Here is a 26,040-nt window from a genome sequence, read left to right on the forward strand (position 1 = left end):
CATATACAATAAGTACATCCAGATAAACATACATATACATATCCAAGTCCATACAATACACATATACATAGAGGCATATATATCCGAGCAATACATATGCAGAGACGATTTTCTTTGTAATCATATCACACACACAAACGATATGGCACGCACACTGGCTCGCATGCAGCATAATTGAGAGTAAATTAGCGCTATACTTGTATATAGGAATCGCTCAGCCCGGGCGCAAGTTATCCTCCTTCTCGTCCTATTTTCATTACTATCTATTACCCCATCAGAGCACTCAGAAAAAAAGATGCAACTGAAATAAAAGACACTTTATCTTTTACAAAAATGCCATCTGAAGAAATACATTTATCATATCCTAAAAGTTCTCAAGGTTTCGATGGAAAAAAATTCTTAAAAATAAAACCATTGAAAAGAAAAAAAGCCTAGGAATGGTTGTGATAATAATAATTGTAAAGTTTTTAAGACAAGTATGGAAAGGTTTTTGTATCTAGTTTTAGGGAAATTGTGTATAGAACCAATAGATACCTCCCTCTTTCTTCTCTTTATATTATCCAGAGGTTATAAGTAGTTTTTGGAATCACTCAAATTAAGGATTTAAAATATATACCTACATATAGGTAATTTTTTTAAAATCCCAGAGTCACAGATTTGTATTTATCGTATTATAGTTCTTAAAGGAAATATTACCTAGTATTAAAGTGATACTTTGAAATAGAAGTTAGGAAAAAATACATAAGAGATAAATACTTAAAAGAGAACTGTTTTTTTGGTTATCCTATCATTTGAGCTAGCGGAGTTTTACATGTTTGTTTAATTTCCGTGTAGCATCCCTTTTTTTTTCTGAGTGCCTGCGCATCCTGGGGCCCAACCCCGCATTGATATGGTTCCGCTTAAGCGAGAACGCTTAAATTCGCTGGATGTGGCAATTGTTGTATCGCCCGCCGACCCCCGACCACCACCCCGCGGGCAGGCCATAAAAAACCGAGAGCAGGACGAGCAGCCAGCTCCAGGATGTGGGGGCTCGGGACGAGGGGGCGTGTCCTTGCAGCGCCAACTGCTCCGTCTCCAGGCAGAGCCGGAACTCATCGTAGTCCAGCCGCGTGATGGCGCAGTAATGATTGAGCATGCAGAGGCCCTGGCAGGCCGACCCGGAATGATATCGCACTGCGTTGGCTCGGTGGTATCTGCAGGGAGGGAGGAGCGAACAAAAAAAGTGGGTTAAAACGGCGGAAAAAATAGCACTGGTCGGCGGTCTGGGGTATGGGTGTCATTTGGTATCCCTGTTTGCTTTAGCCTGTATCGCCGGCCAGCTGGGCTTTCATAAATGCTCTTAGCCGCGCCGCTATCTACCATTTTGATTTACATATTGCAGCACCTCGTGGCCGGCTGAAAGTGCGGATGAAAGTGCTCCTGATTGAAGGAGTCTACCTGTCCCCTTAAATTCTACTCTGAATGATTTCCTAGTTGAGCCCGGAATTCTCATGAATAACTCATAAATTTGATAATTGAGGGTGTTTATGTTTCATGTAAATGGAAATTGTTCATTGGAGTGGGTATTGTGTTATTTCATAATTTTTAAAGTTTTTATGGTGTTAAAATGTTTATAAATGCTGTGATTGTGGCTGCAATTTGTATACAAACAATTGTGAGATAATTTTATAGTCGTTCTAGGAATTTTATAAAAATATACTACTTGGTATTAACTTCCTACATAAAAAATTCCTTTAAACAACTTTTGCATCGCTACTAAAACATTGACAATAAAATGCACAATTAGTTGTGATTCAACTTATATCTGTTTCACATATGTGCAGTTTTTTTTAGCGAATTTTTATTTTAAACGGATTTATTGGATCACATAAAAAAATAATTTCACAATTTTTTGCCAGCAGGCTTTGTAAAGTGAGAACTGGATTTTAAAGGGGCGTAGCCGATTACGAAAAAAAAGGGATTACGTTTTTCAACTACTATAAGCCGGTAAAAAGTCTTCACACAACAAAATTATTTAAGTGATTTTAAAAAGACTTTTTTTTTGATAATTGGATTAATTTAGCGTTAAGTGCTAGCAAAGGAAATGGTTTTCTGGGCTTACATTTATTGTACTTTTTTAAAGGGTATTTTTCGGTTGCTAAATCTGTTAAGTACTGACAGTAATTTAAGCAGTTGCTGCATAAAAAATAATTAAATATATTGAAGAAAATAAAAAACAGTTAAATACCTATCCTTTTTAGTGTTACTATATAATAAATGTTGTATGTTAACTAACTAAATTCCCATTTAAAAAGGAGTCGTATCACTAAAGTAAATATTATTTCCCTTCATAAATGTCGCTTCTAAAAAAATCTATCTGTGAGCTCCAAGGATCAATCAACTCGGTCATAATGGGCCCATTCATTTACCTGGTGAACCAGGAGGCTTCGGTGCCCGTGAAGCGCTCGGCGAAATTATGGAGGGCCACGGCGGAGATCTCCGACAGGCCGTAGTAGTGGGTCAGGTTGTACTCCGGCTGCCAGGTGGGCTCGTTGGCCCGATTGGCCAACGGCAGATCCAGCCAGAACTGCGTGTAGTCCAGCACCTGGCCGCTTCCCGTATCGAATTTGTAGAGCCGCAGGGCGGGATTATTCGATGAGCTGATTCCAGCCTTGTGGGGCACAATCGATGGGGCAATCATCAGCCACGAAATGGGATTGCCTGCCAGCGGAAACAAATGTTAGTTGTGTGCAAAATTAAAAAAAAATCCCCCACAACCAGGTGTGCCGTGATTTTTAAAAATGAAAATGGAAAAGGAAAAAACTTGCTGCATTGCAGAGTGCTGAAAATTGTAAGATTTGTTTGAATATATTTATGTATGTCTTCAAAAAATCAATAGGGATTTTAGTTGGTATTTTTATACAATGGATGTGTAGATTTTTGTTTCGTTGAAGCACTTTTACGATATATGTATATAATTTAACTATTTTTACTGTTTCTATAATATTACTCATTTTTATTAAAATACTATTTCAGTAGTTTAACCACTGTACATTAGATTTCCTTTTTAAAAGTAGTTATACTGCTTTATGGTAGTTATAGTATTGAACAGTGAATTTTACCAATCCATTTTTTAACGGATTTTTAAAAGTTGTTGGACAACAAACTATGTTTCTTGCAAATGATTTTTTAGGGGAAATGGTGATTGTCAACATCTATCTATATAGCGTACTCTCTTCAATTTATTTTCAAAATACAGGCAGACAAGCTTGTACAGGAAAACATTTTTTTAACTCTTCCTTTTAATCTGAAGATTAAACTCACCTTTGACATCGTAGATCAGACGGAAGGTGTCCGAGTGAAGGTGGCCGAAGAACTGACCCTGGATGACGGGGGCGAATCGGCGGACCATCTCCAGGTAGCGCTGGTTGTTGTGCTCGGTGAAAGTCAACTTGTTGGGCTGGCGACCCAGGTGACGTTCATCCACGCCCGGCGGCATGTGACCCACTATATAGACCTGGGGACAGAAAGCCAACAGTTTCAGTTCATTTAATCCAAGTGACGAATAAAATAAAACGATATCAATTCATCCTGCTGCAAATTAAATATTATAATTAATCAAAAGGGCAGCAGCACGCTATCCGATTGGATTTTCTGGCATGTGATAGCCGATGGGCAGAGAAATGAAAATATTCAATATTTGCATATGAAAAATGATTTTAAATATCTCGTTAATTTCAGGACTACTTTGCCGTTGATAATTTTCAATGAAATTTAAATGCTTGTTGCAAAGTTTGCGAAATTTTTAGGATTGATTTAACATTGTGTTACATTAAAGGTTAAATAAAATTTGGTAGTAAGAATAATTGAAAAAATCCTTGTGTAAAAATGTTCTTGGACAAAAAAAATGTAGTAAATCCTATTAAAAGTTGGATATTATAGTCATTTTCCTACCGTTTCCTGTTTTTCCCTGGACTTGGTGAGCACCTCCTCCAGCCAGAGCCACTGTTGTTCCGCCAGCAATTTATCTTCGTCAGAAATGGAGCTCACGGATGCCTTGGGCTCTGCGAAATATTCCGTTGACCAGCGCAAACTGTGCGATGTCCTGGGAACCGCATCGATATCAGAATCAAGTAGCATAAAATTCGTGTTCAGGGCCACGATGCGCAGGCGACTCTTGGTCTGCTCGATGGAATAGTAGCCACCCTGGTCAAAGGTCACCAGGGCCTCGGAGGGTAGCCAGTGTCGCCACAGTTCACCCAATCTTCGGTAGCTGCCACTCCCATCCTCGTGACCCAAGACCGGGAAGATGAACTGCGAGGCAAAGCTGCGTCCCAGCAGCTCTGTGATATTCCGCAGGATCTCGTGCTGCTTCTGCTCGGAAAGCGGTTGGGCGGAATGGGAGAGGGCATCTCCCGTCCACAGGACGAACTCCACATTGTCACCCTGCTTGGCCTTCATGGTCTTCACTGCGGACTCGATCAGGCTCCATGGACTGTCGCAGCTGTAGTGGCCAAAGGGACCTGGAGCCGCTGTCGCCGCATTGTTGCCACTGGAACCGGGAACCGATCGGGTCAACTCCCAGCAGCTCCTGTAGATGTCACCCTGTGTGGAGTAGAAGGTGTCCAGGTGCAGGTCGCTGATGTGCCAAAAGTAGCCTGTTGGCAAAGAAGCAGAGAAAATCCCACAGGTTTACAATACTGTTTTTTATTAACTTTAATAGATAAATGTTGGTTAAACACTCAATAAAATATTCGCTTCGAACTATAGAAACCTTCAGTTAATTAAGAAAAATATTAAACAAAAAAGAAACATTTACTTAGGGCCGATTTCTCAACGTCATGTTAACGTCCTGTTTCTAAACAAATTAGTTCCTCAACATCATGAAAGGTATTATTTTACTGAAATGTCTTAACTACCAATTTCCAACTGAATCTTAAAAATTAACATCACATTGATATAACGAATTTGTTTTTCCGGAAAATTTAGTTTAAGGACAATTTTTTCTGACAGGTTTGATACTAGAACCTTAACATGACATTGAGAAAACGGCTCTTTGCAATATAACTTTTTAATTTAACAAAAAGTTGCTGTTAAGTCAAAATGTATTTATTTCAGGACGAATACTTTGTCGTTTATTTTTACCACAAAAGTCCAAAAGTTCAATAGCCTGCATTTATTTTCAAAAAAATGACTACAATGTTGTTTTGACAAAATACCAAATCCCTGGCCAATTTCGTATGTATTTCTGTTCCGTTAAGCAAGGATCGAGATTAGACTTTGACTTTGGCTAAGTCGGGCAATTCCTGGCCGGGAAAAGCCATTTCCCAGGCATTTGCTGGCCGGCTGGTCGAGCATTGAAGTAAGGAAAACCTGGAAGTCCGTCAGATTTCCCTGCAGCTGACTGGTTGACTGACCTGACCTGAGCTAAGCCGAGCTGGTTTCTACCTGACCAAGACGAAGTCACAAAGTCAGTCAATTAGCGAGTCAACGTTTTGAGTGCCGGCCAACTACAGAGATCAGTTTCATTTGGCATGCCCATCGATTGGTTTGCCAAGAGCACGAGAGGCAAGAGTTCGCGATAGGACCGAGTACCAGAGACATAGGAGGCATTCTTTTCATGCCCGGTGAGAGCACGGACGGAGGAGTCAAAGATCGAGCAGGATGAGCCTGATCAGGTTGGGGCTGGCGCTGCTGCTCCTGGTGGCCACCGCCTCGCAGTCGCTGCAGCATGTCCAGGGACGCCGGAAGATGTGCGGCGAGGGCTTGATCCGAGAACTGAATTACATCTGTGTCAAGGGCTTCCCCACCAGGGTCAAGCGGAGCACTAGTGGTGAGTCGATAATTCTGATTTCCCATTCACTGCACATCTAACTAACTTTCAAGAAGTGCCCAAGGATAGAGTGCGCACCCTGATCCGTAAGCTCCAGGATACGGAATCGGAAAAGGATCCATCTGGATCCAATGGAAGTAAGCGCAAGTTGCGACGCCACCGACGGAATATTGCCCACGAATGCTGCAAGGATGGCTGCACCTTAGACGATATTTTGGACTACTGCGCCGTATAATCACATACCAGATCCACCAGTTACCAGATCCCCAAAAAAAGAAACCTCAACTACCAAAATGTTCCCGATATGACTTAAATTTTGTGATGGCAGCGGGCAGGATGGCCAGTTTAAGGACAATTCCCAGAGGCATCCAGCCGGCAGGCGTTTTCCAACTCATTTTAATACACTTAAACCGAACTATAAACGTAATCGTATTTCCAAATATTTCATTGTAAATTCCTAGTGGAAGCAAATAAAGTTACTCTCCAACCAGCAGCAACAATAAAAAAAAAGTCCTTTGTTTTTCTTTTTTTGTTTTTGGCCCGGCGGCCTTCCAGCTGTGCGGCATGGGAAATCCCCAGCCCATCAACACCCAAAAAACAAACACCAAACCCAAGAACCACCCACAGGCATCTGCCATTCAGCACCTACCGTGCGGTGCCCTTGTTTTCCGAGAACAATAATGAAAATTATGAATATTTAATTAGATGACGTTCTGGTTTTAATAAGCAAAACAAAGAATGAGGCGAAACGAACGGGGAATACACTCAGATTCATTTTCAGTTTCAGTTTTTCTTCACTTTTCCTTACTGTTGTTATCGACTGATGTACAAACAAGTAAACAACTTCCAATCAGCAGTGGGGATTTGCCACAGATAAAGATTTGCAGTGATAATAATAATTCTGGGCTTACGGTAAAAATCTACCTGATTTGCAAAGGACTCAGAGGCTTAGCCGGGCTATCAATTCGAAAAGGGAGCTGGGAAAACCATAAAGTGCTGAGGCTCTTAGCCAAGATAATGAGATAACAAAAGCAAAGTGATTGTTTTCGAGTGAAAAGGAATGGCATTAGTTAGCTCTTGTTTTTATTTAAATGAAGAAAAGATGATTGACTTTGAGAAGCTGCAAATGTTGTTGTTAAAATCACACGGCTTTTGTTTGGTCATCACAATTTTAAGGTAGTCTGTGAGCAAGGATTGTTTTCAGATCTTAAAATAATTTTAGAATTTATCAACAAGAACAGATGTGGTTGCATCTACTTTAATTATATTCTGAAGAACAAAAACATTAGTTTTTAATATACTCTCATTATTTTGAATAGGATTTTAGAGATGGTGTATTCATCATTAAACCTTTGAAAGATATTAATTAATAAAATATATTTCTTGTTAATTTATCTATAACTTGTCTCCTAAACTTGCAAACGATAGTCTTTTTAAATTTATATACTTTTTTAAAAATTGCTTCAAGACGTTTTTTTTTTCAACAATGCTGTTGTAAAGATTTTTAGGTAGATATAAGCCCGGTTATACGGTATAGAGGGCCATTTTAATGAACGCTCTTTGCCAAATTGATATATTTAAATATTCATAAAGCAAGTTAAGTCCCTGAATTTTACCAGGATGAAGCTTTTCTGCTTAAAGTTTCCCAACTCCAAATGAGTAATGCCACACCATGCCAAAATTGTTGAGCACCCTTTCCCGCCGAAGGGAACTCGATGCACGTCATCTTGTTTTTCAGCAATCCAGATCCGTGCGTTATTTCTTGGGTGAGAACGTAAACAAACGTCAGCTGATATGCGTAAGACCCCCCAGGCTCATCATTTCAGACATCCCATGCCCGCACGAAGGGATAAATAACCACCCACACCGGGGCGAGAAACTAAACCAGACCGAACTATGGTGCCAACTGACACCATGGCTAACGCATTTTGACAGTGCTCAGACGCTGGATACGAGCACCAGACATCCAACATCCAACTCGGATCGTATCCGATTCTGCTCCATATAAAACCCTCTGCCGATGGCTGGGAGCCAAACAGTTGTGGCCGGGCCACTTGGCAGATATCAACTTCAGGAGCAGGGACAGGGACAGGAACAGTATCGCATCCTTAAGCACTCCACTCCTCTAATGGGAAACGAATCGGGAATCATGCGGCGGAACAGGGAGAGGAGGATCCTGCTGCCCAGCCTGGTGCTGCTCATCTTGATGATCGGCAGTGTCCAGGCCTCCATGAAGCTGTGCGGCAGTAAGCTGCCCGAGGCCCTTTCGAGGCTCTGTGTTTATGGCTTCAACGCGATGACCAAGAGAACTTTGGGTAGGTGAAAATTATATTGCATGCTCTTAAGCTAAAACCAAAGCAATCCCAAATGCATTATTTTCAAGAACAAGATAGAGGCTTAAAAATAACAATAAGGAATTTAGAAATTGTTGTCTGAGAATAACTCGAATTCTAATAAAAGTCCTAACTATGGTGTACTGTTGAAAACTTTATCTGTAAACTGTAAAATGTAAACTTTTATATAAAAATATAAAATAAGAATTATTTCTTACTTGTTTTTGTATAGTCTTATAGACTTAATCTTATATGCTTTTCTGTTTTTCAAAATCATTCGGATCGCTTTTCATTTGTATTTATATCGTTTAATAAGATCATATCAGATCACTTTGAAAATAACTGAGATTTTGTTTTGCCTTTATCTGGCATTTTTAGTTTTTTTTATTTTTTTAAAAATATATAATCTATCAAAAAATAATCTTAAAAACATTTATCAAAACATTTTTCGACAAAAGATTTTAAAAAAACTTAAACATTTTTACACATTATCATACAATGTGGTTGCCAATATGAAGGCTAGTTGGTTATTATTGAATGAATGTTTTCTGATTGGTTTTAATTTATTTATCCCAAATATTTCTTCCGTAGATCCCATGAACTTCAACCTTATAGAGGCCGGATCCCTTGACTTGGGCTTCGATGACCGTTCTCTGCTGGAAAGGTTGTTTCTTGATGGTTCCGCCCAGATGCTAAAGACGCGACGTCTACGGGAAGGAGTCTTCGATGAGTGCTGCTTGAAGTCTTGCTCCATGGACGAACTCCTAAGATATTGTGCTTCCAAGCCCAAAACGTGAACCACCAAATAACCTTCTGACGACACCTAAGATTAATGAAAAGATATGATCCGCCTGGAAATAACAGTCACGTACTCGTAGTTGATAAGTCGTTATTGAAGCTTACTCAATTCCAGCTTTGGATATGATATATATGCACATGTGAATGGGATGTATGCGCATAATTTATGATCGGAAATCAGAGACAGACACGCGAAATGAATCGGAACACGGGATGTTATGCATGTAGATATGGTTGAACAGGGCCTCAATACATCGCCTGGGTATAAATTATTAAATAAATTATGTATTCAAACTGCTGCAGATTGGCCAACTTGATTGGTAATTAAACGGGTATACATTGATTTTTTATTGTCGTTCATTGCAGTTAATTATTTATTGTCCCAGCAGCCGGATTTCTGTTCGCAACTTAGTTGAAAGGGAAATAAAGAGTTTACAACGAGTTTGCTGAATTTTATCCCAGCTAAAGCCAAAAGTAAATTAATATTGAGTTTGTAACAAAAAAAAAATTGTGAAAGCCGTTTACCGAACAGTCAAATATTTACATATTGGTAACTTCTTGGAAGCTAATCTTTCATGACTGAAAATTGGGTAACCAATTTTCTACCTAGGCTTTTCTTTTTATTTCTTAGCTGAATGAAACGTTTAGAGATTTTAATTTGTACGAACGTTTTGATCACTATCATCGTTAACTTATACTCGTTATTTTAAATTCTTATATTCCGCTCTGTATGATGTCACTGTATGTCTGTAATTTCTTGATAATCCCTCCACAAACCAACTAGTTTATGAGTTATAGGGATTCCTGGTAGGTAGATGATTTTGTTTTTTATAAAAAAGTAATTTCTGGTTTTTAGTGTAATATCTTCGATAAAGTAAGTTTTGAATTTATCAACCACAGGATATAAAATTATTACCCTTTCCTAAGGTAGGCTATTTTTTGGAAGCAGTTGGATTGCTTTTGTTCAGTTGTTATAAATCTGTCAATCACCATTTTGTTATGTATTTATGTTATCTGTTTCACATTATACTCAATTATTGCCATTAAATTGGTCGACGCTTTAAATAAATTTATTTGTTATACTAAATAACAAAAATAAATTTGGATTGCTTATATTATTGATCGATTCCGAATATTTTAGTTGGTTGTAAGAAAAAATTTATTATTTAGGTTACTTGTTAAAAATATTTTAAATTGTTCGTAAAAGGAACACATAAAGGTAATATTTTTTAGTTTTTTCCTGGAATAATATGCATTGCATGAAAATACATTTTATTTTATAAATATTAATTAAATTAAAGCAAGAAAGGAAGTTAACTTCGGCATTCCGAAGTTTGTATACCCTTGCAGTTATAATTATTAAATTTAAAAATACAAAAAAAGATATTCCCAGTTAAATGTTAAATAGAACCGAAGCTATAATTTGTTTCATATTATTTTCCCACCAATTTTCCTACCGTTCCTATGGCAGCTATATGATATAGTCGTCCGATTTCAATAAAATTTAATTCGAAATTCAAAACTAATTAAAAAATGTTATTTCCAAGCGTAGGAGGTTATATGTTAAAAAGCTCCAAAGATATCATTTTTGTACATTTTTTTCCGATTATTCCTATGGGAGCTATAAGATATAGTTGTCCGATCCGGCTGGTTCCGACTTATATACTACCTGCAAAAGATATACGACTTTTGGGAAAGTTTCAGCCCGATAGCTTTAAAACTGAGAGACTAGTTTGCGTAGAAACGGACGGACAGACGGACAGACGGACAGACGGACATGGCTAGATCGACTCGTCTAGTCATGCTGATCAAGAATATATATACTTTATGGGGTTGGAAACGTCGCCTTCACTGCGTTGCAAACTTCTGACTGAAATCAATATAGCCTCTGCAAGGGTATAAAAAAGCTAAGGGGTATAAAAATGGTTCAGTTTTCAAAGGTGCCGTTGCCCACCCATAATAACACGGTATTTCAGCAGCATTTGTTTGCTAAAGCCCAAGCAGGATATATTTAATCCATTACGATCGTGTAATACATTTTAACATGCAACAAGCTATATAAAAAAACACTTTTCGGAGTATATGTTCACATGGTTGGTTTGGAACCAGATCCAGAGATAATCAGGTAGAGCCGGTCAATTTTCGGAGCGGGACGCGGGTTTCGTATGAGAAAATTTAATATGTTTTGGAGACGAGGCAGTACTCATGGAGGACTGCCAGAGGGCAGGCATGCTTGCAGCACCTATCCACAATGCCTTGCTGACGGGTTCGCCGCTGGATCTCAGCCAGGGAACTGAGGACCCGCTCAAAGGAATTTCCACGGAAGATCTGACTTGGCACCGGTTCCGCAATGGAGTTGTCCTCCTCAAACTTCTGAACGTACTCGAGGGGATCAAGGGCTAGATCATTGTCGGCTGTAAGAAAATAACTCGGGGATTCAGTTCGAAAATAACCCGGATTTCCTGGTAAGAAACTTACGCATAGAGCGCTTTTTGTGTGCGACTACGGGAGTAAACGATTCGCACACGTAATCCATCATTTCCATGAGCCTCTCACCACAATTCTGTGTGGTCCTTTCGGCCTGCACCGAGGAGCTGGCCAGGAGAATCACAGCGAGCATCGAGATGAGGGACAAAGGCTTGCACATGATGCTGGGTTCTTTTTGGATGCTGCTTTACGATCGAACGGATTAAGTTGGGTCGAGCCGGGTCGAAAGGTAACTGATGCTGTTTGGCCCCAAAGAGCTGGCTTATATACACCGGTTTGAGAACTCAGAATTGGGTCTCGGTCGGGGTCTGGGTCTGGGTCCCACAACTCGTGTTATCCTCAAAAGTCAGGGTGTCAAATTGTGTTAGGTTGCGATGAGTGCATTTCGGAGTTCCCTTCTTCTTTGGAGACATGGAAGAACACCCACCCCCCCACCTCTAACGCCTGGCTAAACTCGTTCAATGTCAAACAAGCTGACTTATGCAAATGGCTATTGGAAAATTGTGGGTGGGTTTTGGTGGGTGTGTGGGCGTTTGCTGTCAGCCAATTAAACAATTTATGTATAAACAGCCAGGCCGTGCTAAGCCCTGCATTTATGAATACCAAATGAGTCCTTGGTTGTGAAAAGCCCCTCCCTCTCTTTTAATATAACCCATTTTGGAATGTACTTACCAATACGCGCCTGGGCGAGACTGATGTAGGCCAAAAGGCAGAGCCAGCTGAAAGGAGCCAGCATCCTGGCAACGATTTAGAACTCCTCCACAGAACTTTTCCTTTGACTGTTGTCTTTGCCGCACACACAAAAATTCTTTTTGCACTGTCTACTTTTATTCATTAGTCAAAGTTGGTGCTGCATAAATAAGTGATTACGAATCGGATTACGAAATGCTGTCGGTATGTATGGTATATATGGTATATATGGTATATGAGTGTTAATGCATGCTGGGTAATGAGTGGGCTTAAGTGTTCTATTTGGGCAGGCAGTAGGCGGATAGCTCCTCGTAGGTGCAGGACTTTACGCAGCACTCGTCGTAGACGCCACCGGTCGTCATGTGCCTCCTGTGGCGACGCGTCTTGATCAGGACCTCGGATCCGTACAGGTTGGTCAGCAGGGGACTAAAGGAGTAGCCTGCCGCAGCCAGCGATTGCCACACATTATCCTCCTCATCATTGGCGGGGACTAGAACGCGGCGCTTCTGGGGGAGCGAGTTGTAGCCGTGGGCACAGACCACATCCATGGCATCGGACAGGGCGGGACCGCACAACTTGTGGTTCCCGGGGGGCAGCTGGTGACCACTGCCCGGTGTGACCATCATCAGGATGGCCGTTAGGATGGCGATTAGCAGCGGCAGGAGCCGGAGGCCATGAACTGCACCGTTGTCCTTGCAAAACATCTTCAGTCTGTACCGATTGCTGTTTGCTGCAACTGGTATTTATACCACTAAATTTTGTTGGTAACTGATGCAGTTCATTGGCCTCTTGGTTTCTTGTATTGCAACATAGCCTTTCCCAGAGGCATACCCTCTGGAAAATCCTTTACCACCTATATTTCAGACATGTTTCACCCAAAAACGAACACTTCTATTCTTAGCTCAGAGTTTTGAATTTCAAAGGATAAACCATGCACTGTAATTTTAGTCCTTGGGTTGTTATATTAAAATTATATATAACGAAAGTCTTCAGCTTAGAGAAATAAAAAAAAATTTGGTTTTATGTGAGTTTTTCAATGGTTACTAGATCATTTAATCATAGTTCATTTTAACCTTGGTCCAATTATGGTTAATACAAGGAATTTGTAACCTGCTAAGTAATGATATATTTATATATACAAGGGTGGTCAAAAGTATTTTCACAAAAGAAAAGTTAAATATACTCATAATTAGAACTTACTTCTTGTAAACTTTGGCATCAATGGAAAGGTAATTTCAATGCCGTTTGAATGATACAATACATTTCTTAACCCATTCAGTACTTATTGAAAAGGACGAATTTGTGTAAACATCTACTTTTAAACTTTTTTCCTGGACTTGAAAACTTAAATTTTTTGATGCAAAAAGTTTCTTCAAACAAAAATAATAGTAACTGCAAAACGAATTTTTCAAAAATCATTTTGCTTATATTTTTTATGATTTTTTAAAGGTGACACTGTCGGAAAAAATTTGTATGAAAAAGAGAAAAATATGGCTAAAATGCATGTTTCTAAGCATTTTCAAAAAATCATAAAAAATATAAGCAAAATGAGTTTTGAAAAATTCTTTTTGCAGTTACTATTATTTTTGTTTGAAGAAACTTTTTGCATCAAAAAATTTAAGTTTTCAAGTCGAGGAAAAAAGTTCAACAAGGACATTTTCACACAAATTCGTCCTTTTCAATAAGTACTGAATGTGTTAAGAAATGTATTGTATCATTCAAACGGCATTTAAATTACCTTTCCATTGATGCCAAAGTTAACAAGATGTAAGTTCAAATTATGAATATATTTAACTTTTTTTTTGTGAAAATACTTTTGACCACCCTTGTATATTAAATTTAAATAAAATCAAAAATAAATAAAACAACCAAAAAATGAATCAGAAATATAATATTTAAGTGATCCGTTTATGGAACTTATACCCCATCTAATTACTTCTTAAAGTGTAATCACCGCCAAAAATGCCGCCCACTCCATAACCCTTTCGCCCAACCTGTTACTTTGTCGTTAAGGAGCTCTGACTGCTGTCGATTGCGATTACGATTACGACCCCCGATTTCTGGGGGCCCCGGGGGGGCGGAACTCGACGGCTGACAGAGTGGCAGCCTCATTAGCATGTCGTGGCCAGGGGGAAAGTATGCTTCGATGGAGCTCCTCTGGCGGCAGTGTGCGAAATCGCTCCGATCGCCGACCGATTGCTGGGCTGCTATAATCTAAATCCCGATGCCAACAGTTGGTTGCCAGCGCTGCACTCGAGACGTTTTCCCCACCCGACCACAGAGCTCCGGAAAAGCTTCGGAATCAAGAAAAACTGTCGCGAAGAAACAGTCGGAAAATTCTACAAAAAAACAAAATCGGAATAAATCAAGGAAAATGGTGGTCGACATTAAGATGTGCCGATTTGATAATGTGCCCTGGGGCTTTCGCCTTGTGGGCGGGGCGGACTACGACTATCCGCTGACGGTGGTTAAGGTTAGGCCCGATTCGAAAAGAGACCGAAATCTATATAGTCAGTCACCTGGCAAAGGCCCCACCTGTGGTGTGTGTGGTTTTATGTGTAGTTTTGGAATAGAATCCCCACTATATCCCATTGCCCAACGGATTAATTCAGTGTTTTTCGATACGCCTTTTCCTAATTTTTTTATTTTCCTCTGCAATTACGTAACGCGGTGCGTGTGTCCGTTCGGATTTGCTGCATTGGCAAATTAGTTAATTAAAGTAATTCCTCGCAGCCCAGTGGTCTTTTGTTTATCTAATCGACAGTGCCATGCTTTTTCCCGCTAATGAGCCGCATAATGGCATCGGCAATAAACTTATTCAAATTTTAATTGTGTTTCAGTTGCAGTTGTAGTTGCCTATGCATAAATTGCATTTGGCCCATCGCATTTTGTAACATTGTGTTGACAATAGCAGCAACAACGGCCAAAAACATTGGCGAAAATCCGAAACAAATGCCATTTTTAATTGGCAAATTGTAAAACACACGCAACAAATAACCAAAATACGAGGGCCGCTAAAAGGTCCATTCCTCTCGATTTCAATAAATCAATTTAAGCCGCTCCATATAATAAACAGAAAGGAGAAAGGTCATAAATTGTTTTTTTTTAACTTTCTATGTTTATTTTATATAAACAAATTATGCTTAATTCGCACTTAAAGTAATGATCAATTTATAAAATGCTTTATCATTTGTGTTCCATTTTAATTGGCATTATGAAAATTAGCTTTGAAACTTAACATAATAAATCAAATGCGTTTTAATTAAAAGAAGTGAAGAAAAAAGCTTGATTAAAATAAATCATAAGCTGTTAAATTCATAAAAGTTTTTTAAAAACCAAAAATACATGATATAATTGGCCACTTTTTCTATTTTACAACCTTTTAAAACTGAGAGAATAAACTATTTACAATGTGCACACTTTAAGGAACTTAAAAAGAACATGTTTCTATTTGGGCCCATATTACTTTATGAAATGTGCAAACACCCACCTCCATAAATTGGCTCTGCAAACACTAAACAATCCTTGGTAATCTTTTGAAAAACCTCTGTTTATTCTAGCACTCTTCACTCTGCTTTTTTCCACATACAGTCCCGAGCATACGTATATATGTACGTATAACCAGGCTAAGTCCTAAGCCTGTGTTCTATAAATATTCGCAACCTCCGTCGATGTCGAGTGTTTGTCATGCGAATTCACCGCTGGAAATTGACTCCTCCATAAGTGAAATGCAAGAGACCCCTGGGAGACGAAAAGACCCTCGAGTTGGTTGGTTGGTTGGTTGGTTGGTTGGTTGGTTGGGGGAATCCCCCACTGCCACCCACCCCTGCTATTACCACCCAGTTTTCCATTCCGCCTCCTTTTCACTTGCAGTATTTGCATTACTAAGTTCTCTTGGCAGCCAGTGTCGTGACTTTCTGGTTATGAGCCAGGCTTTCACCGCAAAAACATTGGCGTTTATTTGCTCACCAAAGTGTTGCAAAACCACCTGAATTATACAATAGAATTCTGTGGAAATTGTTACCTTAAACGCGAATTATAATATTTGCCGCGTGAATTTCAACTGCATTCATAAGTTGAAACCCCTCACATTCGAACAATTTCCACACTATAAATTATGAAAAAAATGTTAAATAATAGTTAGCTACAAGTTAAATGCTCAATTTGCTACCATTTGTCTGTACTTTATTACCCACAAAGGCCATAAAGCTTATATTGTATTTAGTTGTTATTGTTCTCACAACTTTTCGACATCAAGTGGGGCTCAGTTTGATTTATAGTTGTGAAAATGAGAATTTTAAATACGGGGTATTTTTACACGATAACATTCCGGAAAATATATTCTAAAACACCGTAAATTTAGTACCTACTGGTACATCAATTTTCCTAGTTTGGTATTAGTTTAGATAAAGCATATTTAGACTTAAAAACAACTAACAAAGAAATACCTTTTGTGGCTCTGGAGACCACTAAAAAAGGTTCTTCAACTTTGAAGTTCGCTTTTATAATTCTATAGATGTGTGATTTTCTTTAGATCTCTCTTTTCTAATGTTAAAACTATTTTGCGCCACAAAAGAATGTTTTATTTAAGTGGTTAGACATGGGTAATTCCACAAGATTCACTTAAGTGAAGTTGCCACTTCTTCTCGAGCACCCCTCGTTCTGATCCCCCCAAACGGAACCCTCCTCTGAGGCATTGTCTTCGGTTCGCTGGGGTGTGCGAGTGTGTGCCTGCTCGGGGGTCTGGGTCTTTCGGTCTTCTGGCGTTCTGGTCTTTGTTTTGTTGACATTTGGCGCGCGTTTTATTTTTATGCACTTAGCACGCGACGTCGCCTTCGTTGGCTAATAGAAATTCCCCCCATTATCGCATCTATTGTGCGGCTATCTCGGCCTCGCACTCGTTTATCCACTGGCATCCGTATCTCGGATCGGACGGGGTCGAGATGTGGTATCCGCATCTGCATCTAACCATGTCCACATGCTCCAACGATAGGTGACCGAGGGCAGCATTGCTGACGAGGCTGGACTGCGGGTCGAGGACATCATTGTGCGCATCAATGACACGGCTGCCACGCCCCTCAGCCACGACGAGGCCCACCGCCTCATTATGAACAGCGGCAGCGTCTTCTACTTCGGCGTCTACCGGTGAGCTTTCTTTCTGTCTTCCTCTTCTTTCCTTTCCTTACCTATTCTCATCCTCGTGCTGGTCCTGGCCCCCTCCTAACTATCCTTTTGTATCCCATCCGCCGAGGACCATTTATCACAGATGAGCGGGCTAACAACCCAAGAACGTTTCCTTATACCCTTCAAGAAATTCACAAAGCACAAGGCTTGTCTAAATATTGGTAAGAAAAGTAGTTTGAGTTTTTACTATTTCGTTCTGTACTCTTTTGCAAAATAAACAATTTCAGTCCTTGAACTTTTAATTAGAGATAATTATGGAACAAAATATTTTGCAATCCTCAATGTTTTTTTCAATACTAACGCAAGATCTAAAATGAAAGATGAAGGAATTATATTAATAATAATTGAATTTCATATGGAAAGGTTATCATAAGTGTACCTTCACATTTCCTGCATTATGTTGCCAAAAACAAGAACATTGAATTTTCCAAATCTCTATGTTATATAAAGTTAGAAGCAAGAAAATTCAATTACGAAAAAGATTTATCCCTTATTTATAAATGTTTAAATAAAAAAAATCAAATATTAATATTTCCAAAATCTCAAGCAATTTAATTTTCAAAATCGAAACCTTTATATGTTCTGAAATGTATATCCTATTTAATCTAACATGTTAAATCCTAGAGTATCCCTGGAACCAAACGCCCCTAAGAAGATATCCCCAGCATTGTTACCGAATCATAAATTGCGCTCACTTTTTCGGCACTGATCCACTTGCAGGGAGAACGAGGAGGACGTCTACGAGTGCCTGAAGAAGTTCCCCACCAGCGAGGGTTCGTTGACCAAGTCCCCCACGCCGTCCATATCCCCGTCGCCGACTCCATCGCTGTCCCAGCTGACGGAAGCCACAAATGCCCGAACTCCGGAACCGGAGCCATTCGTCCCGCCTCCCAGGGAATTCGTACCTATTACGGTGCCGTCTGTGGACATAGTAGATGTCCTGGCGGAATGTCGCCAAGCCATGTCGGAAGTGCATGCGGAAGACAATCGCGGGGATGTGCCAGCTGAGGCGCAAGGAGTTGGACCCCATCCCGTCGAGGGTCTCTACTTGCCCGATTTGCCCGATCGCCCGTGCTCGGCGCTGTCCGAAAGGCAGGAAATTAAGCTGGTGGAGGAGGAAATTGCAGCCGTGCTGTCCGGCGAGTCGGAGGTGCTCAAGGAGCACAATGTCCTCGGGTGCGTACCATTCAATTTTGGCCCATTTCCCAGCTCCACTCCTCTAGGATAGACGGGGTCTCCCTATTTACTGGCATGCCAGTCCACTGGCGAGTTCTTTTAACCGCTTCCATATGATAGCGTCAATTTCTATAGGATCTTCCCCAAGCCCGGTGTCTGCATGTCCAGCGATGTCCTGCGCTCCCTCAACGAGGAGGTGACCAAGACGAAGCTGGAGAAGGACAAGGAGAACCGTCAGTGGTCCACCTTCCTGCAGCGTCCCAATCGACCGGTCCCCAAGAGCAAGCAATCGCTGGAGGCGGAACGTCGGGCGGCCAATGCCTACAAGGTTACGATTGTGAAGTCGGCGCCCAGGGAAAAGTCACCCATGGTAAGTAGCCTCGGGTTAATATACTAAGTGGAGAAAAATCATTTTCAAAACGAAAATGTTTTCCCAAAGGGGATACCCATGGGTTATAAACAGTCAGAGAAAATAAGCCCAGAATATTGGATACCATGTTAATCATTGTTACAGCAAGCATTTAATTCTCGATGAGGATAGCAACCATTAAAAGAAATAAAAAATCCTTTTTTAGACTAGATTTATTCAGGGAAATCTTCCCATATTTAAAATTAACAGAAATAAAAATGGATAAAAACCAACAAGATGTTTTTTGAACTTAAATATGAAAACTAATGGATTTACTTCTTTTTTCCAAAATATTTTAAAAATTCAAGTTTATTTAAAAAGATTACTCTTTTAAATTCTTATTTAAATTTTTTTTTAAGTAAAAGTAATAAATAAAATTCATAAGGTATTTTTCTCTGAGTGCCTTGTTTGCTGTCGGGATCAGAAGTTAATTTCTGTTTACGTGTGACAGCCGGAAGCTAAACCGGCGCCAAAGGAAGCCACACCACCCAAGGAGGAGGAGAAACAGGAGGAACCAGTGCCGGAGGATGTGGTGGAGCCCGAATTGGAGCCCGAGAAGGAGGAGGAACCGATGCCCACGGACAGCGAGGTGCCGAACTTGGAGCAACTCCCGGAGAGCGAATCGCCGGACGAGCAGCCGGAGAAGGCCGATGCCCCCAAGGAGATTTGCGAAGCGGAAGTGGTCCCATCAGAGCCGGGCTCACCCGGAGGCCCATCAGAGGCATCAGAGGCATCCGAGGCACCGGCACCGGCAACCACCCCACCCAGTACTGATGCCACTTCTGCTCCAGCTCCACCCAGAAGCGAGGAGGAACTGGCCCTGGAACGCCAGCTGGCAGATGTGCAGAGACAACTGGCGGCCCTCTCGTCACTGCCCTCCACCATACAGTCCACCCTGGATGCGGTGACCAAGCAGCTGGCCGAACTGGTGCCCACCCTGAAGCTTCAGCAGCAGGAGAAGCAGTTGCCGCAAATCGTTGAAAGGGAGGGCAGCCAGGTGGAGCAGGAGGATGTGGAAGCCACCACCACTGACACCGCAGGCGAAACGGAGGATGCAGGTGCAAAAAACTATGCCCAGGTCGACAGTAATTAAATTTTTCTAATGGCGCACTTTTGCGTATATCCTTTCCAACCGAAACCCCCAAAAACCTCCTCTCCATCCCCTTCTCCATCCCTTTGAATGTCCTGCAGGCAAGGACATATCCATATCTGCAGCTGACAACCCACTGGGGCCACGTGAGAGTAATGAGGATAGATGCGATGCCAATGACCGGGAAGTGGCGGAAATATCGCGCTCCACTGACGACAATCGCCTGGCCAAGGACAAGAAAAAGGATCTGGATCTGGAGCAGGAGCAGGAGCGGGAGCCGCTGTCCGAGGAGCAGAGCTTCAAGAAGCAGAAGGTGAGTTGCACTGGCCTTGGGAGCCCACAGTCATGGCGGAATAAAATCCCTGGCAGGGCAGTTAATGTAATTAGGCTGTCATGAGTTGGGTCTAGCTGGTTTTAATGGCATTAGAGCCCGGGTCGGTCTGTGCTTCTCTACCTGCGACTCGGATTCGTGGTAAACTATTTAGAGCAACAGGATTAGGCGGCCTGCTTTATGGGAAATGTTCCATTGTCTGAGTGATGGTGCTGAAAAATATTCAGTCACCTCCCTTATAGTAGTGGTCCTTTTGGTAGGCCTTGATTAAATTTTAATACTTGTTGATGGAATTTATATTGGCAAAGTTGAGAAAGGTAGAAAAGTTGATGAGAGTGAGAAACATTTTTGAGAATAGTAATACGTTTTGATTAAATTTCAATGGCAAAGGCTTGGAAGGGTTGAAAACGAGATATAGTTAGAAAGTGTAACAAAATAAGTATTGAAAGGAGATATAGTAATACAGAAATGTTGATTTTTATATTGGCAGTTTGGTTGTTCGAATTTAAAAAATAATATATTTTATATAGACAGAAAGTTTTACGAACAGTTCACTTGGTATAAATAATATTTTTATAATCCGACACTGCTTTAAGATTTGTATATCATAAGACTTTCATGACAAAAGTAGTATTTCATTTGCTTATTTTATTTCTTTAAAACTAAAAAACGGAATACAAATATTTTAGATTGAGTAAGCTAAGGTATGACCTTTCCATTAGTTAGCTGTCTTTGAGGGTTTGGAATACCAAAAAATACTCAACTCACTGATTTATTTCCATTGAGACAGCAGCTTAACTTTATATAAAGAGTCATTTCGCCCAGAAAAAAGAGGGACTTTCTGCAAGGCATCAAACTATTCGGTTGAGTTCCGAAGTCAGTTTTTATCACGACCTGCTCTGAGCTATATTATCCAGCTGCGGGCAGCTGGACCTTCTCTCTCTGTGGAGCTTTTGTGGATCTGACCCCCTGAAACAGCCCAACACACACCCCCAACTTTTCCTGTCTTCGCCTCAACGTCCGTGTCCACAAATCAAATTAACTAAAATGCCATTTGGTTTTTGTCTTTTTCTACTTGCAGCATAATGTGCGCTTCCAAACGTAGTTAGTTAGCTTTAATCGAGTTTAAATTTTGATAAATTGCCAACAGCAAGTTATTTGTAGCGTTGTGCCCAAGATGGTTCTCTAGTTGAATAAAGCCCTGGCAGCGGCAGGGGAAAAATGCAGAAACCAAAAGACAATTAGTAGGCACCAAGTGGAAAGCCCTTCAACATTGTTTCGTCTCTTTTTTTTTTTTTGTATTTCCCCATGGTCCTCATCTTATGTTTTTTTTTTGTTTTTTTTTTTTGTATACCCGAACCCGAACCCGAACCCCTGGTGGGTGTGTGTGCACTTTCCGTACGTCTGTTTGGTTTTGCTAGAGACACGATGTCATTGAGGAGCTCGAGGAGCATTTGGTGCGCAAAAACAATCCCCGGCGGTCGAAGCGGGCCTTTGGGCCATTGGTCCCATCCTCGGAGCGTCCTTTGGTCCTTCCTGGCGGCAGGCGCTGGTACCGTCCCAAGGATGCCTACAACGATGAGTTCATTGCCGAGACCCTGAGCGCCCAGGCGGAGCTCATCACGGGCAGCACTCTCGGGTGGGTAGAGCCCTTTTCCCCTGGCATCCCAACTATCCCATCTATCCAGCCCCCGCTCTTTTCCCCCTGCTCATTGCGGCTAGTTGGCAATGTTTGGCCATGTTTGCCGTGGTCAGGCTGTCGCCATCGCCATCGCCATCGCCTCCCATCTCATCTCATGTCATCGTTCTGCAAACACTCGCACCGGGAAAAACTACACCAAAATATATCCATTTACCATTATTATAGATTTTTCTCATCTCCAGTAAAAATAATAGAAAGCTTGCTGTTTTCTGTGGTTATGCTAAAACATGACAGCACACTTTTGGGAAATAGTTGAAAGACTATTGTTATTAATTTTGTAAAGATTTCCCAGACAGATGGAATAATAAAAGAAAAAGCTTGTGGAGGGAAAAATATGCATTTTACAGAAATTGATTTTTAATTGTCTAGAGAAAAGGTAGTTTTATCAAAGCGAGGGAAAGATTTCTGAATGGAATTTTATATGATTGAAAAATGTGTTTAATTAAATTCCAAAGTGTGATTAAGTTTAAACTTTAAACCCTTAAAAAAGGAATGGGAAATAGCCATTATTAAAAAGTGTATACACAGTGGGCCAAAAATAGACCCATATGAAATGTTTGTAAACTATTTAACATTCTGTAATTTACATTTTTTCAACTATTTGAAACCTGTAAAAAGTTAATTTAAAATGCCAAGCGTGGATATATTTGTTGGTGAATTTTTTCCCCAGTGCCCCTGCAGACACTGCACTAAAAACCATAACGTCAGCTCATCCCAGGCATTCATTTTCTTCACTTCTTCACTTTTCCATGGCCACTCGCCCCGACTCCTTACATCGTCGCATCGTGCACCATAAATTTGCGCATTAGCAGCTGTCCATACGAAAGTCCATTGCTGGGCTACGATTCCAGGTAGTGTTTCATTTGGTTTCGCCTGATGAAGTGCCCCGGATGCTATGTACCAGAAACCATATATATAGCACCTAGGCACTCTCATTATGATTATCGTTGGCATTACGAGACCCGACCCATTGTGCATCGCCATGCTTATCCCGATTCGCATTCACATTCGCATTTTCATCTGTGTCTCTGTAGTATGTCCTGTCACAAGGCCCTGCAGTTGATTTGACTTTCCTCCTGCGTTCCGGTTGAGTTCTTTATGCATGCCGCCTTTTGCTCTTGGATATCTTTTCTCCACCCGCTCTTTGCCTTTTGATTTTCATTGTAGATTGCATTTTGGAATCGTTTGTTCAATGGCGAGCATATAACACGCCAGCGCTTCAGGTAAGTTTTTATCCCAACCCCATGCCGAATCCTGGATCCCGAATCGCCCAGTTCTTCAGCTGGAATTCCTCCTCCTCCTCCCCCACTTCTCGACTCTTTAATGAGGCTAACAACTTTTCTTTGCTTTTGCTCTGTGTGTGTATTTGCCCGCCCTTGTCTTGTACTTAACCAATGGGGGAAATACGGACTGCTCTCGACTCTCGATTCGCCAGGGAGCTGCAGGGTCTCGGCCTGACCATGCAAAAGTAAGTTGTCACATTGGACGTTTTCTTATGTTCTCCGGTTCATTGCATGCATATGTACGCGCTCTGCTTTTCCATTTTCCGTGAGGAGCAGTGCACATTCCACAGCCCGCATCCCCATTTCCCATTTCCCAATTCCCATTGCCATTCCCCCAGTTGCTGGCACTTGCAATTCCAATTTAACAGCGGCGACTCCTCGGCCATTCGCAGGGTCAACTTCATGAAGTACCAGAAGCCGGAGCGCAAAATCGATCTGAATCGCAGCGAGGTGTACAAGTATCTCAATCCGCATCTGGACAGGGCGCCCGTGCGCGGCATCGAGGTGCGTGCTCCGTTGGTGGCCGCCGAGTCCGACATTCGCCAGTCACTGCAATCGTAGGAATGATTCAACAGCGCCCCATCCTCAAGCCAATCCCATACACAGAGAAAAAACTATGCTATACCATTAAGATTTTATATGGGATGGGAGAAAGAGAAAGAGTTCTAAGATTTGGCAGAGAAGCGATTGGGGATCGACTAAAAGCTTATTAGAATCTTACAAGGCAAAAAGATTTTAAAAGCATGTACTTATAAAAATATTGTGGATAAATTAGTTCATTTTAATCTCTGATTTTGGTCACATTTCTGACAACATTAAATAAAGATCTATAAAATCTTACAACAAAAAATTATAAACCTTTTAATCAAAACAAGCATTGTAACCATTTAATATACCATAATATTGTCAGGACCAATATTAAAATCACTTTTACTGAATCTAACATTTGTAAAACCTTTTAAAAATCAAGATATACTTTATGTGTACTTTGGGGTAGCCAATTTCTGTAATATTTGCTCAAATCAAGATGTTTCTTTTCCCCTGAATTAATAGCCAATCAATCATCTTTTAAGAAGGGCTATAAATAATAAATGAGATAAGTGCAAGGTGGACTTAAGCTGAGTACAATAATAGTTATTCCTTTAATATAAGCCCCTGCTAAACCAAATTTAAAACCATTTTATGTGGATGCTAAATCGCCTCTCTGCCCGCTCTTAGTATGCTAAATAAACCACACAAGCTAGAATAGAGAAATACATTTCTGTTAAAATATATAAAACCATATATTAAGAAAGCTTCAGTTTGTTTTGGAGGGGTTCGTGGCCAGGATGCTGGTTTGAATGGATGCACATCAATGTGCTCATTGAACTCCCGATGTGGGATTCTATGGATTGATTCCCAAATTGGCTACCCCCAGTGCATTCGATTATCGCTTAAGAAGCTCACAACGAGAATAACCATCAATATGCTAACAGAAGCCCGGGTTCGGTTCGCTTGGCTTTGTGGAGCGGGGTCGGTGGTCGGGGTCGCCTAATGCGATATTACATAATTTGTGTGCAACAAGGCGTATGTGTAATGTGTCGTGCATTTCTGTGGCATATCCTCAGGCGCTGGCTGTTGCAATTTTCTTTAGCGCAAACACAACGCGCACTGCCTTTGAGTGTGTGCTTATGGATGTGTGGCTCTGTGTGTGTTTTTGTCTGCTGTTTGTGGGTGACAAGCTCTTCGAATTTGCATTTATTATGCCAAATGAATTGGTTGGCAACAAAAAAGAGTGGCAAATGACATGGCAAAATGGCAAAATGGCAACTGGCAAACTGGCAAACTGGCAGCAGCAACAGAAGCACAATAAACCCCTATTTAGTTATGGCACAAACACTCGCGCTATACAGCCAAATCAAAATTGTTGTCACGTTATGATGGAAAACCGGAACGATGCGTACATTTCACTTGCCTCAGACACACTCACACACACTGGATTTTGGGGAATGATGAGACACTTTTCCTTTTTGGCCAAAGCAATAAAAACGCGCCAACTTAATGCGGATATACTGGCAGCACGACGCGTATTTTTTTGGCAACAGCCAGAGCATCTAGAATTCCCGGAGTCGTAATCCCGAGGAGTGCTCTCCACATGGACGCTCGTTTTGGACTGTCACAAGCCACTGGCTCTTATCATTGCTGCACTGGCCACAGGCTGCGATTCGAGTCGAGTTGGGGTCTTTCCTTGGGACAGCTTTCGAGTGGCAAATTTGGAAGCTTTTGAGTGATTTTCCGAGAGGTTTTCCCTCTGAGCGTTGAGTGGGAAAATTCCCCCATGAACAAACGTCCAGCTGCCGGGGGGCATGGCCAGAACCTTTCGGGTCGCGAAAAGGTGAGAATGCCGGAATGTCGGAAATAAAATTAAGATTTGTTCAACTTGTTGGCTAAAAGTTTGACTCGGCTAATTTGTATGCTTAATTGCCAAGCGCCATTTACACTAAGCTACGGGAAACGCTTTGAAGTCACTAATTCGATTGGAATGGTTTAAAAGGGTTTAGTTTGCCATATAATTGGATAGCATTTGTAATTCGCCCAGCTTAAAATTATACGTTAATTGCCTTTAAAAACAGCTATTCAAAGCAAGGATAAGGAAAAAAAATTGAAACTGAATTTACCATTTTCATTTTTTATTAGCCTACGCTAAACTATAACTTGACCTAGATTTCTAATATGTTGTGGTTTTATTTTATAGAAAAATCCAGA

At 40.9% G+C, this 26,040-nt stretch overlaps 6 protein-coding genes across 11 annotated transcripts; 3 read left to right on the top strand and 3 right to left on the bottom strand.

Annotated features, from left to right (window-relative positions):
• Window positions 1–25,439, bottom strand: LOC119555614 (acid sphingomyelinase-like phosphodiesterase 3b). Of its 2 annotated transcripts, none has more exons than XM_037867132.1 (6): window positions 25,250–25,439; window positions 12,103–12,280; window positions 3,934–4,637; window positions 3,304–3,496; window positions 2,409–2,700; window positions 1–1,193 (listed from the first exon to the last, which is right to left on the bottom strand). In XM_037867132.1, the coding sequence occupies exons 2-6, from the start codon at window positions 12,164–12,166 to the stop codon at window positions 914–916; spliced, it is 1,533 nt and encodes a 510-aa protein (XP_037723060.1). In that variant the 5' UTR covers window positions 12,167–12,280; window positions 25,250–25,439; the 3' UTR covers window positions 1–913. The 2 variants fall into 2 exon arrangements, with proteins under 2 accessions (XP_037723060.1, XP_037723059.1); XM_037867131.1 differs by having other exon boundaries at window positions 25,239–25,439.
• Window positions 4,715–6,239, top strand: LOC119555621 (probable insulin-like peptide 4). Of its 2 annotated transcripts, none has more exons than XM_037867139.1 (2): window positions 4,715–5,812; window positions 5,866–6,239. In XM_037867139.1, the coding sequence occupies exons 1-2, from the start codon at window positions 5,644–5,646 to the stop codon at window positions 6,045–6,047; spliced, it is 351 nt and encodes a 116-aa protein (XP_037723067.1). In that variant the 5' UTR covers window positions 4,715–5,643; the 3' UTR covers window positions 6,048–6,239. The 2 variants fall into 2 exon arrangements, with proteins under 2 accessions (XP_037723067.1, XP_037723068.1); XM_037867140.1 differs by having other exon boundaries at window positions 5,869–6,239.
• LOC119555620 (probable insulin-like peptide 3) lies at window positions 7,862–9,245 on the top strand. Its single transcript, XM_037867138.1, has 2 exons — window positions 7,862–8,127; window positions 8,737–9,245. The coding sequence occupies exons 1-2, from the start codon at window positions 7,941–7,943 to the stop codon at window positions 8,940–8,942; spliced, it is 393 nt and encodes a 130-aa protein (XP_037723066.1). The 5' UTR covers window positions 7,862–7,940; the 3' UTR covers window positions 8,943–9,245.
• Window positions 10,925–11,658, bottom strand: LOC119555618 (probable insulin-like peptide 2). Its single transcript, XM_037867137.1, has 2 exons — window positions 11,422–11,658; window positions 10,925–11,357 (listed from the first exon to the last, which is right to left on the bottom strand). Exons 1-2 carry the CDS (start codon window positions 11,588–11,590, stop codon window positions 11,119–11,121), a joined length of 408 nt encoding a protein of 135 aa, XP_037723065.1. The 5' UTR covers window positions 11,591–11,658; the 3' UTR covers window positions 10,925–11,118.
• LOC119555617 (probable insulin-like peptide 1) lies at window positions 12,291–13,310 on the bottom strand. Its single transcript, XM_037867136.1, has one exon. It carries the CDS (start codon window positions 12,822–12,824, stop codon window positions 12,399–12,401), a length of 426 nt encoding a protein of 141 aa, XP_037723064.1. The 5' UTR covers window positions 12,825–13,310; the 3' UTR covers window positions 12,291–12,398.
• Window positions 14,355–24,405, top strand: LOC119555613 (cell surface glycoprotein 1). 4 transcript variants are annotated; one of them, XM_037867125.1, is made up of 8 exons: window positions 14,355–14,593; window positions 17,114–17,265; window positions 18,025–18,480; window positions 18,601–18,850; window positions 19,341–19,947; window positions 20,081–20,292; window positions 21,732–21,949; window positions 23,688–24,405. In XM_037867125.1, exons 1-8 carry the CDS (start codon window positions 14,495–14,497, stop codon window positions 23,854–23,856), a joined length of 2,163 nt encoding a protein of 720 aa, XP_037723053.1. In that variant the 5' UTR covers window positions 14,355–14,494; the 3' UTR covers window positions 23,857–24,405. The 4 variants fall into 4 exon arrangements, with proteins under 4 accessions (XP_037723053.1, XP_037723054.1, XP_037723055.1 ...); XM_037867126.1 differs by having other exon boundaries at window positions 18,616–18,850; XM_037867127.1 differs by lacking the exons at window positions 21,732–21,949; window positions 23,688–24,405 and adding an exon at window positions 21,392–21,543.
• Window positions 25,440–26,040: the final 601 nt, after the last annotated feature.

Source organism: Drosophila subpulchrella, chromosome 3L, assembly GCF_014743375.2.
Source record: "Drosophila subpulchrella strain 33 F10 #4 breed RU33 chromosome 3L, RU_Dsub_v1.1 Primary Assembly, whole genome shotgun sequence".
In the NCBI taxonomy this organism is placed as follows: domain Eukaryota; kingdom Metazoa; phylum Arthropoda; class Insecta; order Diptera; family Drosophilidae; genus Drosophila; species Drosophila subpulchrella.

Bases quoted from the DNA above. Each gene is read 5' to 3' on its own strand.
- LOC119555617 (XM_037867136.1), bottom strand. From the start codon at position 12,824: ATGTTTTGCAAGGACAACGGTGCAGTTCATGGCCTCCGGCTCCTGCCG.
- LOC119555614 (XM_037867132.1), bottom strand. From the start codon at position 12,166: ATGCTGGCTCCTTTCAGCTGGCTCTGCCTTTTGGCCTACATCAGTCTC. The intron at 4,638-12,102 runs GTAAGTACATTC...CTTTGCCAACAG, and splicing joins TCTCGCCCAGGCGCGTATTG to GCTACTTTTGGCACATCAGC. The intron at 3,497-3,933 runs GTAGGAAAATGA...TTCTGTCCCCAG, and splicing joins CCAGGGAAAAACAGGAAACG to GTCTATATAGTGGGTCACAT.
- LOC119555613 (XM_037867125.1), top strand. From the start codon at position 14,495: ATGGTGGTCGACATTAAGATGTGCCGATTTGATAATGTGCCCTGGGGC. The intron at 18,851-19,340 runs GTAAGTAGCCTC...TACGTGTGACAG, and splicing joins CCAGGGAAAAGTCACCCATG to CCGGAAGCTAAACCGGCGCC. The intron at 20,293-21,731 runs GTGAGTTGCACT...TGGTTTTGCTAG, and splicing joins AGAGCTTCAAGAAGCAGAAG to AGACACGATGTCATTGAGGA.
- LOC119555618 (XM_037867137.1), bottom strand. From the start codon at position 11,590: ATGTGCAAGCCTTTGTCCCTCATCTCGATGCTCGCTGTGATTCTCCTG. The intron at 11,358-11,421 runs GTAAGTTTCTTA...ATTTTCTTACAG, and splicing joins ACACAAAAAGCGCTCTATGC to CCGACAATGATCTAGCCCTT.
- LOC119555621 (XM_037867139.1), top strand. From the start codon at position 5,644: ATGAGCCTGATCAGGTTGGGGCTGGCGCTGCTGCTCCTGGTGGCCACC. The intron at 5,813-5,865 runs GTGAGTCGATAA...CTAACTTTCAAG, and splicing joins GGTCAAGCGGAGCACTAGTG to AAGTGCCCAAGGATAGAGTG.
- LOC119555620 (XM_037867138.1), top strand. From the start codon at position 7,941: ATGGGAAACGAATCGGGAATCATGCGGCGGAACAGGGAGAGGAGGATC. The intron at 8,128-8,736 runs GTAGGTGAAAAT...TTTCTTCCGTAG, and splicing joins GATGACCAAGAGAACTTTGG to ATCCCATGAACTTCAACCTT.